Source organism: Plecotus auritus (assembly GCF_963455305.1).
Source record: "Plecotus auritus genome assembly, chromosome: 5".
Classification (NCBI taxonomy): Eukaryota; Metazoa; Chordata; class Mammalia; order Chiroptera; family Vespertilionidae; genus Plecotus; species Plecotus auritus.
In genome coordinates, this window is record NC_137776.1 from 122,746,261 (window position 1) to 122,761,056 (window position 14,796).

Here is a 14,796-nt window from a genome sequence, read left to right on the forward strand (position 1 = left end):
AAAAATACAAATGCAAAGACATTGAGAAACTAAGAGAACAAACATGGAGATTTTTCTTAAGACTCAATAAAGAATGAGTGGGTTGAAAGGCATTTGAAAATAAATTCCAGCAAGAAAATCCAATGATTTATTTCAAAGTCAAAAAGTTTATTCAAAAATGAGATCTTTAAAAGAGATAAATACGGTATTTTGTTATGGTAGCCCAAGCAGACGAATACACTGACCATATGGATTTTTCTCTTTTTAGCTGATTTCCTTTGTACTAAAGCACTGGTGTCACTTAAGGTTACAAAGTGGAAAGCACTCTGGAACGTGTCTTGGGAGGCACTTTCCACTTGCCAAATAATTGTCCATTTCAGAGCCTCTCACTCTGTCAAAGTGTGACTGCATTTCTGGTGATTTTACCTTTGAGAGTTCCCGCTCTGCCATTGCTTTTCACTCTGCACAAAACACAGAATCAAGGTGTCACAATATTTTGAGTCTCACCATCTGTTTGGGAGCTTTGTTTCTGATAGAAAGTCTACTTACAGCCTACCTCTCGAAATAAAATAGCATTTTCTCCGTAGGGCTGCGAAATTTTCCCTTTCATATTATTTATTCATCTGACCTAGGAGGAAAATAAATTAGATTGTTGACATCACTACAGTCAGTGGATGCTCAGTAAATGTTGTATGACTGGTTAGATGAAGGAACAAAATTATTACAGTTTCCACGTTCACATCAAATAATTGAATTATAGGATGGTATTGCTGGAAGTATCATAATTCACTTAGTCAAACCAATTTATCATGGGAAATTATTTCTCTGAATATTTATTAAACCTAATAACAATAACCAACCTTTATTGAGTGTTTACTGTGTGCCAAACGATGTTCGAAGAGCTCTTTACGGATTATCTCAGATAATTTTGTCAGAGCAATAATGTTGTAAAAGAACAATCTGGAGCAGAAGCGGGTATGCGTCTATAAATCCCTTCTCCAGCAATCCCCTCATTAGGTAAGGCACTGTCAGGGTTTCTACTCTCCCTGCGAACCTCCCTGACACTCGCTAGACGGGCACATACACTGTTTCACCAGTTCCCCAGGAAACCTAATTGGAAAAGTAAAACACGCCACCTCTGTCGAAGACAGTATTCTTAATGCTTCCATAACGAAAGACAACAGAGGTAGGAGGAGAAGCGGAGAGTCTTTGTTTAAAGATGATGCTGTTTTGTGGTGCATCTTCGGCTGAGGTTCTGTTGGCCTTTAAATACTGAATGCTGGCGTCTGGAAATAACACACCTTCTATTCCAGTCCTCGCTAACGTTAGCCTCAGGAAAGTTTATTGTTGTAAAGGGTGTGATCCATCTCCTACAGTGTCCCCTTGAGGTTCATCTGAGAGGTAGCTGGTGCAGGATTATCCGCAGTTGTGGGAGTCCGGGGAGACATCAAGCAATGCAATACACATAACATCTCCAAGCCTCATTTTGGCCATTGGTATACTCGGCTGTCACCTCCTTCTGCATCAAGCCAGGGCTAAATTCCTGCATTTGTTTCTTGTACAGAGATGCTACAGAACAAGACTTTCTTCTTTTTCTATATTTGAAGACATTCGTTGATATTTTAGCACTCACACTTCATTTTTTTTTAATTTGTACCATAGAGATATCACCCAAGGAAAAAGAGGAGGAAAGAGAATATCACAATGCCCCCTCCTATCCACACACCCCCAAATCTGCTTTCTGTTTCCCCTTCAAAGCTGCCCGGGGTGTTATAACAAAAATGCCATAGACTGCAGAGCTTATAAACAACAGAGATTTATTTCTCCCAAGAGAGATCCAAGAGCACGTGTCAGGTGACGGCCTGCTTCCTGGTTCATAAACGGCAGTATTTTCACTGTGTCCTCACTTGGCAGAAGGGCCAGCTAAGAATCAGATGTTTCCGATCAGCGTTTTTATGAAATGTGCACCATTCAAACCACCAGAATTAGCCTAGGCTCAAGAAAATTATGTCAATTAACTGCTTCGTATTTGCCCTAGCTAGCATTTTTTGTTTAATTGGTCAAATTTATTATCAAAGCTGGGAGGCCTGGTGTGATTGGGCATAAAGCATGTTTATACCTGTTTTTTAGGATTGAGGAATGGAAACATGGTAGAGCGGGGAAAGAGCCTTGGGCTGGGAGTGAAGGGAGGTTACTCAGGCCCCGCCTCGCGCTGTGGACTTCCTGTGGCTTGTCACTTCATCTCAGGGTCCTCATCTGTCAAATGAGGGGGTGGCCTCATGAGTCAGGGCTCTTCAACTCTGAAATTCCTATTCTAAAGGTTCTACAGAAGTCTATGGTTGCAGCTTGTCTTTCCTGATCTACCAGAGTCCATACAGTGAATTGAATGACAAGTTCTTGGACACCAGGGTCGTCCCACATTAAAGCAGTCCAGGGACAAAGAAGTTCTGCCTCACAATGGCCTGGTTTTTAACGACTCTAGAGCCTAAAAGGCAGTGAGATACACCAAGACCAGATGCCTACAGACCACGCAGGGTACATGTTCTTTGGCTAGTCCAGCATTTCCACTGATTTGCTTAAGGTCACACAGCCAGTTAGTCAGAGATGAGACTAATGGCAGGAGGGACGATAACTACCATTTATTGATCCCCTGGTGTCTACCAGGCACTGTGCATCCTTCAACTGCCTGAGTTACTACCCCCAGTCTATAGAGATGAATGCCTCACACATAGTCTAGACATTTCACGTGTTTTATTGGTGCCTTTTAAAAACTTGGTTGAGTGTGACATTTTTAATATTCTTGGTGCACCTACCCAACCTCACTTGTTTTGCTCAGCGGATGTGTTTATGGCTCTCTATTCCACTCTTAGCCCCTGGGGCCCTGTGGGTGATTCCCAGCATGCACAGGATTCTGGGAGCTTTGCTGCATTTGGGCATTCGTATGGGCATCTTTATTGAACAACATGGATATATAAAAGGATTTTTTTTCTGCAGATATAAATTACAGAACTAGCAACAACAAACATGTTAAGGACCATTCTCTTTAAGTCGAAATAAAAATCACTTAAAACCTTCACCTTCACTTTCACCCAACTTTCACCCAGTGCTTTAGAGCAGTGGTCGGCAAACTCATTAGTCAACAGAGCGGCAAACCGCGGATGTGGCTCGTGAGCCTCGGTTTGCCGACCACTGCTTTAGAGTAATTGAATTATATTTTTACAGGGCTATTTAAGTGCTGACATTTTACTTTATTCAGCATCATGCCAAACTGAAGGGGCTCCCCCGTGAGAAGAGGTGGCTCTCCTAAGTGCTGAGGCATGTGGTCCTTCTGTGGAGGGATAGAGAAGTGAGAACTTCCCTTCCAACCTGAGTGCAACCCCATCTGAGCTACGATCTAGGCAGGGCCAGGCTCTCCTCTGAGGTTGCTCCTTGTTGACTGGAGAGGAGCTGTTATTACCAATGAAGAAAACTGAACTTGAAGGTGGCCTATTTTCAGAGGCCTCTGGGTTTTCACTTTCATTCTCTGATGGAAAAGATTGCATTAAAGCGAGCTCACCTTCCCATGGAAATCTTGCACAATGCCCTTCACAGACAAGAATAAGAAATTGGGTTGCTTCTAAGAAATGTTTTTCTGGCTGTAGAGATAACCTCTGGACTGGTGAGTCCAGCTCAGGCCCCTCCCCTGGAGATTATATATTTATTCTGGGTCAAACCATCCATACCAGGCACCAGTAGGAACAGTGTAAGGTGCACCCACAGAAAAGCTGGACAGGCTCCTGGTAGCAGGATACAGACAGGCGGCTGCTCCTCCTCCCATTTATAGGTAAATAAAAATTAAAATAAGTTGATTGCTTCAAAGAACTCCCAGTAGATGCTAACTGGCTCCTGGAACTGCTCTCTCCTATCTGTAGATGTTCTGTGGCCAGACCTCCAGGTACCAACCTCCAGTATCAGTAAGTGAATCCTAGCGGGGGGTTGTCCGCTTACCGGCAAGTTGTCGCTTAGAATGACGTCACCTCCTGCTAAAGTTATCCCCAAAATTCCATTACTGAGGCATTTTAGTTGTAGGTCTGCCCCCGCCCCACACTTTGTTTCACAAGATTAGAGGCTGCTTGCCAAGAGACATCTGATGAAAAAAGGTAAAAGGAACAGTTTTGAGAGAATTCAGCAAAGGACGTACAGGAAAGGACAAGCATAAGATGGGAGTGAGGTGAGCACGGACTCCACTGCTGTGACTGCCGGATGTGGGTTACAGATTTGGCTGTGAAATCCCCACTGCAAAGCAAAGGAGAAAATAGTGTCATTCACCTGATTCACAATATTTCTAAGATTCATTTCCAAGTTTTTCCAAAGAAGCATGACTATTTCTAGTGCTGAGCTATGAAGGCTGTTTCTCCCTCGATTCCTCATAAACAGGAGCCTGGATCAGCCCAGGTGAGGTTCCATTGTGAGCAACCAAAACCCAAAATGACTGTGGCTGATTAAACAGAATGTTCGTGGAGGCGATGTCGGCAGCCCAGGGCAGAATGGCTCTGGCTGGGTGTCAGGGGCCCAGATCTTTGTATATTGTTTCTCCACTTCCTGGTCCAGGATAGCTGTCCACCCTCTGACTGAAATGCCCCGCTCCACCCGCAGGAACTGGGCAGGAGTGATGACAGACACACCTCCGCCCTTTAGAATACATCCCGGAAGCTGCAGAGAGACCTGTGATTACGTCCCAGTCAACGGGAACCAAATCACATGGCCACACCTTGTTGCAAGAGAGGCTGAAGTGGAGTCTTTATTCCAGGCCTAAGTAAAGTGGGCTTCCTGTCACTAAAGTCCATGGGCAGTATATTAATTTGCTAGGGCTGCTATAAGAAAATAACTCAGACTGGGTGGCTTAAATGACAGAAATGTATTTCCTCATAGTTCTGGAGGCTGGAAGTCCAAAATCAAGGTGCTAATTTACAATAGCTAAGATTTGGAAACAGCCTAGGTGCCCGTCAGCAGATGACTGGATCAGAAAACTATGGTACATCTACACAATGGAATACTATGCTGCCATAAAAAAGAAGGAATTACTACCATTTGTAGGCACCTGGATGGAATTAGAGAACATTATGCTAAGTGAAATAAGCCAGTCAATGAAAGAAAAATACCACATGATCTCACTCATTTGTGGATAATAAAAAACATTATAAACTGATGAACCAAAAAATAGATACAGAGGCAGTAAAGCATCAAACAGACTGTCAAATTACAGCGGGAAGGTTAGGGAGAGGTGGGGGAAATAAGAGATCAACCAAAGGACTTATATGCATGCATATAAGAGTAACCAACGGATGCAAAACATTGGGGGGTGAGGGCATGTATGAGAGTGGGGTGTGGTGGGGCAATGGTAAGATATGTACACATATAATACCTTAATAAAAATATATATAAAGGGAAAAAAACAAAACAAAACAAAATCAAGGTGCTGTCAGGGTTGTTTTCCTCAGAGGCCTCGCTTCTTAACTTACAGATGGCCGTCATGCTGTGTCCTCACATGGCCTTTCCTCTCTGCATGCAAATCCTTAAAGTGTCTCTGTGTGTCCTAATCTCCTCTGCTTATAAGGCACCATTTCTTTTGCCTTAGGACACACCCTAATGGCTTCATTTTAACATCATCATCTCTTTAAAGGGGCCCTACCTCCAAAGACAGTCCATCCTGAGGTGCTGGGGAGTAGGGCTGCAACATAGGAACTGGGGGGAAACACAATTCAGTCCATTACAGGCAGAATGGGTATTGGAGAACAACCCCCTCCCCCTTCTGCCAGCACTCTGGAACTGGGTAAATATGGTTTTTGGAGCAGTTTGTTCTGTCTCCCCTTTCAAATTCAAGTCTCCTTGAAACCAAGAGTCCCAGGACACAGCACACTGCTCTGCACCTAAAGGCGGTCCGTGAATACCTGCTGTGGTGGTGGCTACAGCTGGAACCACAGCTGGAGCAGAGACTGGCGGCCAGGATTCGGATTCTACCATCTCCTCCCGCCATGCTGCTCAGATTCCTTCAGGGTCTGGCGGCCAGCAGACCACCATGTGGGAACTTAGAGCCGTGTGTTTTAGCCTCGGATTTTCCATATCAGAGGTTGCAGAGCCCTAATGTAGTAATTGCTGGCCCTGGTTTGGCACAATTCTAGGGTTTCCACAGAGACCCCAGTAAGTACCAAACTATTTGAAACCTTTATATGAAAAGTCGTTCGAATTTTTTCTGGGTCACTTTGCATTGTTCTGTTTTCTATGGTCACCACAGAAATTTTAGGAGGTAAGGATAGGTTGTTTCACCCAGCCGGTGTGGCTCAGTGATTGAGCATCAACCTATGACCCAGGAGGTCACGGTTCCATTCCCAGTCAGGGAACATGCCTGGGTTTCGGGCTCAATCCCCAGTGTGGGGCATGCAAGAGGTAGCTGATTAATGATTCTCTTTCATCATGGTTGTTTCTATCTCTCCCTCTCCCTTTCTCTCTGAAATCAATAAAAATATATAGTGGTTTTTTTTTTAAAGAATAGGTTGTTGCAAGTTCAAAGCCAGCATGCCCCAACTCCAGGAAAAGTTGGGAAACCAGTGCCTGAACCTCAGCAGGCTCTCCCTAGGGCTAAGACTAATGAAATGCCAGCAGCCCCAGTTTGGGCAAAGGCAAATGGGCCCCAGACTTGGAACGGTATTTTTTTTTTCACTTTCTAACAACCATTTTGCAAGCTGTCACCCGTTGAGCCAGAGTGAGACTGCACCTGGAAAAAAAGACAAAGAGAATTTCCCCTGAACGATGCTGACAGCCTTGCTCCCTAGGCATCTCTCGAATCCACCCAGGGCTTTGGGCTCTTGGACTTCTCTGTAGCAGGACTGGTCCTCCACGAGGCTATGAAGTCCCCACGAAGAACACTGTTTGTACAGCCTAAGACACAGTCTCTCCTGGTCCATTTCTGCCCTAGCAACAACCACCCCCAGTGCAAATTTTGGAAGCTGTACAATATAGCTAATTGTTTGCATTGGACAGTAGTATGTTTAGAGCTTATGCCTCTAAACAGACAATTACTTTCTGCCATTTGCTGGTGGCACTGCCTGCCTGGTGACTTTGGCAGATGGGGAAAGGAGCTAATCCGTAGGTTCTGAGCAGAAGGGCTATTGATGAAATGTCACCATCTGTTGGTGTCATTAAAATGATCTGAGTCATAAAGAGTTGCTTATGTTTTTTTGTCACAAAAAGGTTAGCTTAGAGTGTAGAAGTTGCTAGATTGCAGACGGTAGTGGTAGGCCAGACGGAGTGTCCACCCTGGAACGGGGAGGAGTCTGATGAACTCATCCGATCAGCTTGGTGAGTCTTCAGGGAAGCGCTGAGATCCCCTGACAATAAAACCACCCATCTCATGTGAGACCGGGGACCTATTCAGAATGATGCAATGCCTCAACTCTCCCATGGTCCTCCCCATTTTGAGGCATCTACCGGGTGGGCAGGGCAAGTCAGTTATTTTGGTTAAACAGAAAAGAGATCATATCTGGGAGGGAACAGTTAAAATGCACCTGTCTCCTTAATCTTCACTGGCCTCATTAACAGAGATTATTCAGGTAGCCAGCTGACACCTTGAGAGGCTGGGATCTCAACTGGGGATGATATGCTCTCTATCTGCTGCATCTCCCGGGAGGAGATGGGGGTGGCTCAGAAGGGGAACCAGGAACAGCACGCCCATGCCTCCCGCACGGGTGGGAGCCCTCAGGATGAGGAAAGAAAGCAGTAAGTGGACCACATCAAATTGCATAGCAAAGAAACCAGCTTTCGGTTTTGAGTGTATTGATTTTCTGGTTTCAATTTCATTGATTTCTGCTCTAATATTTTAAAATCTTTTCTTTTGCTTACTTTGGGTTTAATTTGCTCTTTTTCTGGTTTCCTAAGGTAGGAACGTAGATTATTAATTTTAGATCTTTCATTTCTCCCAACATATCGCCTAGCAAAGGGAAGGAAAAATGTGAGGAGCATATTTAATGAGGATCTGGACAACCAAATTAAACTGCGCCAACTTCCTAATTCTACCTTATTACCTAATCCTCTTCATTCCAGCCTATTTGCTGTTTATAAACTATTTTACCCACTGCCAAGGACATATGCCCAACGAGAAAGAACCTGTTAATACCAGCCCTGTCTAGTATGACTTAAGATTCCTTTTTAATTATTGTTATTATTTTTAACTTTAACTCCTGGAGAGAGAGTGTGGGTGATTGTAAACAACTACAAATCCTCTTGGCAGCACTCAGATTTAAATAAGTAAACATAACACTGCAATGAGTTGGGCCTCACACCCAGCCCGGCCTCTCGTTGAGCCCTTATCCCCTCCCACCGGCCTGCACCTGCCCCACCTGCCAGCTCCTTCGGGAGATGGGTGCTGGGGAGTCAGTGCTGCTGCTAGAAATAGTGTGCGATGCTAGAAGGAAGAGCCACGGGCAGGCGCTGCATGAAGCCTGTGCGGGTTATTTATATGGTCTCCAAAGGAAGCATCCTGGAAAAGTTCCTGATGGTATTTTTAGATCAGATGCTTGGTCCTGCTGCCGCACTTTCATTTTTAAACAAGCAGGGATGGAAGTGATGGATGCTGTCTGCAGGGCTGTTTCGGAGGCTCGGGGGGCCCATCTGACAGGCTAATGGTCATCCCGCCAGGACCCAGATCCGCCGTCTGTCTGTTCTGTCTCTGGAACTTCAGGAGCTGCTGACGTCAGCAGGTGATGGATAAAACCCTGGCTGCCTGCTGCCACGTCTGAAAGTCTGACGTTCTCCCAGCTCTGGGGCCCTGTGCAGGTGACAGTCCCAGGCTCAATGTCCTGCTTGACTTCCCAACTCTGTGTCTGAGGATGGATGGGACACATGTTTGCATAATAAGCCTTTGGCTGGAAGTAAAATGGTTTAGAATTTAATGAGATGATCAAACTGGTTAAAACTCACAACCACACAGTAATCCATGGGCCAGTGAAGAAAGTTGAGTATTGTTACTGATGCTGTCAATAAATAAATAAATATTTTTTAAAAAAATTTTAATAGCCCTAGCCAGTTTGGATCAGTGGATAGAATGTCGGCCCGAGGACTGAAGGGTCCCAGATTCGATTCTGGTCAAGGGCACGTACCTAAGGTTGCAGACTCGATCCCCAGCCCTGGTCAAGGTGTGTAGAGAGGCAACCAAATTGATGTGTCTCTCTCACATCAATGTTTCTCTCTCGGTATCTCTACCCCTCCTTTCCACTCTCTCTGAAAATCAATGAGAAATATCATCGGGTGAGGAGGATTAACCAAAAAAAACCAAACACGTTTAATGTTCTTCCCAAGGATGTCTATGATGAATCCTTTGGCTTTGTCCTCAAGGAGAAGGGAGGAGGAAGCGAAGGTGGGTGCCGGGTCTTTTGCTCTGCAGATACGATTTCTGGTGAAAAGCTCCTGGGTCATAGCTGTAGCCCACTCCAGGTGAATGACCAGTTCCATCTGAGGCGCTAAAGAGTGTTCAAAGGGGGAAGAGAAAATTCTGAAGTCCTCATGGCTAAGCATGGTATTGTCTGTCCCTTGGATTCAGACTGTGGCAGGTGGGACTCTCTTACAAATCTAAGAAATGCCTGGAGGAGGCTGCTTGGCATGAGCCAGGAAAACTCCTGAAGTAGCGCAGAGCCTCCACCCTGCTCTGTGCTCTGGCTCCTGTGGCCTGTGGACATGATCATCATTCAGTTTTGTGTGTTTTTCTCTCTCTCTCCACAGCAGACCACAGAAACGGGTGACGACGAGGAGGACCAGCCTCTCAGCCTGGCCTGGCCTTCCAACCCCCGCAAGCAAGTCACGTTCCTAATTGTCCTCCCCATAGTGTTTCCTCTCTGGCTTACTTTGCCCGATGTCCGCAAACCTGTGAGTAAAGCATTTTTGAATCGATTCCTTGTTTGAAAGCACAGTATATAACAGGATGCCTCGTCTGCTTCTATTTGTCTTAAATGGAAACGGGGGTAACATATATACATGCGCATGCTTATATACGCCTGAAGTTTATCTGGACTGTTTGCATTATTGGTTCCACATGAGAAACCACCCCAAAACTTAGTCATGTGAAACAACCACCATGTGTTCCAGGAATTTGAATAGGGCACATTGGGGATGGCTTGCCTCCACTCTGCCGTGTCTGTGGCCTCAGCTAGGAAGAGTGACATGGCTGGAGGCTGGAGGCTTCTCCAACTGAGCAGAGATGATTCAAAGGCTGAACGCGGCTGGAATCGTCTACTGGAAAACTCAGGCGTGTCCTCTCCGTGTGACTGGGGCTTCCTTAGGCATGGTGGCCTCAAGATAGGCCGGTGTCTTACATACAGATCAGGCTTTGAGAGTCAGTGTTCCAGCGGCACAAGGCAGGAGCTGCACGGTGTCCAGTGTGCTAGTCTCAGAAGCCACGTAGACTCAGTGGAGCTGCATGTTCCTGGTCAAGGCAGTCATAGTTTGTCCTGATTAAAGGTGAGGAGACAAAAGGTCTACCTAAACCATATCAGGGTCCTAGAGTGTATGACACTCTGGATAGGAAGAGTGTCAAAGCATTTGCACACATGTTTTAACACCACCACAGTGTTGTCCCTGAACAGGAGGGGGACTCACATTTTGTTGAATATTTATGTCCATGGATTACTCATTTGATTCAAAAGGTCATTTAAAGAAATGCATTCATGTGCCAGTACCAGGCAGTTTTGAGAACAGTGGCTTTGTAGTACAGCTTGAAATCTGGTATTGAGATCCCACCTACTTTGTTCTTCTTTCTCAGGATTGCTGTGGCTATTTGGGGTCTTTTTTTATTCCAGATGAATTTTTGGAGAGTTCTTTCTAGGTCTGTGAAATATGCCATTGGTATTTTAATGGGGAGTGCATTGAATCTATAGATTGCTTTGAGTAGTATGGACATTTTAATGATGTTGATTCTCCCAATCCATGAACATGTTATGTTCTTCCATCTGTTTACGTCTTCCTCTGTCTCTTTTTTCAGTGTCCTGTAGTTTTCCGCATATAGGTCTTTTACCTCCTTAGTTAAGTTTATTCCTAGGTATCTTAATTTTTTTGGTGCGATGGAAAATGGGATTGCTTTTTTATTCTCTCTTTCTGTAAGTTCACTATTGGTGTTTAGAAATGCCATAGATTTCTTGGCGTTAATTTTGTATCCTGCTACATTGCCGAATTCATTTATTAAGTCTGTTAGTTTTTTGATGGAGTCTTTCAGATTCATGTCATCTGCAAATAAGGACAGCTTTACTTATTCTTTTCCAATTTGGATGCCTTTTATTTCTTCTTCTTGTCTAATTGCAATGGCTAATACTTCCAGTACTATGTCGAACAGGAGTGGTGAGAGTGGGCATCCTTGTCTTGTTCCTGTTCTTAGGGGAAATGGTTTTAGTTTTAGTTTTTGCCCATTGAGTATGATGTTAGCTGTGGTTTTATCATATATGGGTTTTATTATGTTGAGGTATGATCCTTCTATTCCCACCTTGTTGAGAGTTTTTATCAAGAAAGGGTGTTGGATTTTGTCAAATGCTTTTTCTGCAGCAATTGATATGGCTATGTGATTTTTATCTCTCAATTTGTTTATGTGATGTATCACGTTTATTGATTTGCGGATATTGTATCATCCTTGCATTCCTGGGATAAATCCTACTTGGTCATGGTGTATGATCTTTCTGATGTAGTGCTGGATCCAATTTGCTAGAATTTTGTTGAGGATTTTGGCATCTATGTTCATGAGTGATATTGGCCTGTAATTATCTTTCATTGTGTTGTCTGGTTTTGGTATTAGGGTGATGCTGGCTTCATAGAATGAGCTTGGAAGTGTTCCTTCCTCTTGAATAGACATATAGATCAATGGAATAGAATAGAGAACCCAGAAATCGACCCAAATCACTATGCTCAATTAATATTTGACAAAGGAGGCATGAACATACAATGGAGTCAAGACAGTCTCTTCAATAAATGGTGTTGGGAAAATTGGACAGATACATGCAAAAAAATGAAACTAGACCACCAACTTACACCATACACAAAAATAAACTCAAAATGGATCAAGGACTTAAACATACTACGGGAAACCATAAAAATACTAGAGGAATCCACAGCCAGAAAAATCTCTGACATATGCCGAAGCAATTTCTTCACTGATACTGCTCCTAGGGCAATGGAAACTAAAGAGAAAATAAACAAATGGGACTACATCAAAATAAAAAGCTTTTGCATAGCAAAGGAGACCATCAACAAAACAATAAGAAAGCCCACTGTATGGGAGAACATATGTGCCAATGATATCAACGATAAGGGTTTAATCTCCAACATTTACAGGGAACTCATGCAGCTTAACAAAAAGAAGATAAACAACCCAATCAAAAAATGGGCAACTGATCTAAATAGACACTTTTTGAAAGAAGACAGAAGGAAGGCCAAGAGACATATGAAAACCTGCTCAAAGTCACTAATCATCAGAGAGATGCAAATCAAAACAACAATGCGGTACCATCTCATACCTGTCAGAATGGCTATTATCAACAAACGACAAGTGCTGGCGAGGATGCGGAGAAAAAGGAACCCTCGTGCACTGATGGTGGGAATGCAGACTGGTGCAGCCACTGTAGAGAACAGGATGGAGTTTCCTCAAAAAACTAAAAATGGAACTCCCATTTGACCCAGTGATCCCACTTCTAGGAATATATCCCAAGAAACTAGAAACACGAATCAGAAAGGATATATGCACCCCTATGTTCATAGCAGCACAATTCACCATAGCTAAGATTTGGAAACAGCCTAAGTGCCCATCAGCAGATGAGTGGATTAAAAAACTGTGGTACATCTACACAATGGAATACTACGCTGCTATAAAAAAGAAGGAGTTCTTACCATTTGCAACAGCATGGATAGAGATGGAGAGCATTATGCTAAGTGAAATAAGCCAGGCAGAGAAAGATAAATATCACATGATCTCACTCATTTGTGGAATATAATGAACAACATAAACTGATGAACAAAAATAGATCCAGAGACAGAGAAACATCAATCAGAACGTCAAACCTCAGGGAAGGTAGGGGAGGGTGGGGGTAAGGGGAGAGACCAACCAAAGGACTTGTATGCATGCATATAAGCCTAATCAATGGACACAGACAACAGGGGGTGGGGGCATGAATGGAAGGTGGGGGGTAATGGGGGAATAAGGACACATATGTAATACCTTAATCAATAAAGAAATTAAAAAAATAAAGAAAGAGAGAAATGCATTCATGTAGTACAAATGTCTGCATGTCTGATCTCCTTCCTGTATTATCATTACTGTAATCAATATTCTTTTCTGCCGTTAGTAATGTACTGGGTGCTGTGAACATAATACCATCTTATGATCAACAAAGTACAATCTGAATGTAGATGAAACCAAAAGAACACTCCCTCCCAGTATTGTTAAACTGAGTTCTAAGGCCATTGCCCCAAAGGGTGAAGGAACTCATGAAAAATAAGAAGGAAAAGCTCTACTTGTTATTACAGCCTTACACACACATACTCATTCCATAAAAGTATGTATCTGTCATGTATCAGCTTCTACCCTAGGTGTTTTCAATAAAGCATATTGTGGAATCTCAGGAAACAACTGGTATGAGAAAAATACATATTCTATATAATAAAAGGCTAATATGCAAATTGTCCCCTCAAGAGTTCTACCAACCAGGAGTTTGACTGCTATGACATGCACTGACCACCAGGGGTGGCGCGGAACAAAGGAAGGCCCCGGCCAGCAGCCAGCAGTTGGGGGAAGGAAGGTCCCAATTGGCCCTGATCGCTGGCCAGGCCTAGAGACACTACCCATGCACGAATTTTGTGCACTGGGCCTCTAGTGTGTAAATAATTGGCATAAGTAGAAAGAAACTTAGGTACAAAGAAATTAACTCATGCCTGGTCACTTCCCAGGGGATGGAGCTGAGATTCAATGTCAGGCTCCTGTGACCACACAGCATGAGCTTCTCCTCATATTTCAGGATGCCAGAAGGTGGACATCTGAGAGCATTATTTCTGAAAGCATTTGGAATAGACTACTGTGGTAACATCCAACATAATTTAGCATAACTCTTGAGTCTTATGATGATCCCCTTTCCTTACTTGAAAAAGACCAAAGAAAAACCCTGCCCCATTAGCCTGACCGATAAAAAATCCAGCCTGCTGGAGAGCCATGTCTTGTAAAGTTCAGGCCAGGAAAGGACCCCCTGGTGTAAGGACTCCTGACAGAAGTTTTCTAGTAAAGTTAAAGCACCAAGGAGCAGAGCACCTGCTCTCTGCAAAGGTCTGGCCTCCTAGAAACCCGCAGCCAGCAGCTGGGATATGTGCAGTTTCTTCCTGGCTCACATCACATGGCATTTCCAAGATGTGCGTGCTCACGTGTGCACCCACTCACTCACTTGCGTCCTCTCTGTATTTCCATTGCTCCGTTTAGCCCAATGCTTTTGCTCAGCCCCAGGGAAGAAAATCAGGGAGAGAGACATGTTTTTGTAAATCCCCACAGCAGGCCTAACAGTGGCACAACCCAGAGGAGAGAGTGATTGACTAATAAGAGGGTGTCAGCACACAACCGGGAAAAATGCAGGAATGGGAAAAACATGTTAATAGATGAAGGCTCTGGGCTCTCAGGGCCTGGTGGGACTCCTAGAGAAAAGGCTGACAAGGTGCTCATCCTCTGCATCATCTGAGCTGGAGGGACAAGGAGAAGATCCAGCTCTCAATCAGCATCTCCTGGACAACAGTCAAGACTCTGCTGTGGCAATAGTTACCTGGAGCAGC

The 14,796-nt window shown here is 44.1% G+C and overlaps 1 protein-coding gene across 20 annotated transcripts in view; it reads left to right on the forward strand.

Annotated features, from left to right (window-relative positions):
- SLC24A2 (solute carrier family 24 member 2) overlaps positions 1-14,796 on the forward strand; it is a 235,309-nt gene that overhangs the window by 199,082 nt on the left and 21,431 nt on the right. For 18 of the 20 annotated variants that reach the window (XM_080670175.1, XM_080670167.1, XM_080670161.1 and 15 more), the window contains one exon: positions 9,733-9,876. In XM_080670175.1, coding sequence (XP_080526301.1) covers positions 9,733-9,876 — 144 coding nt within the window. The remainder of the gene's footprint in view (positions 1-9,732; positions 9,877-14,796) is intronic. The other 2 variants (XM_080670171.1, XM_080670176.1) reach the window with 1 other exon arrangement.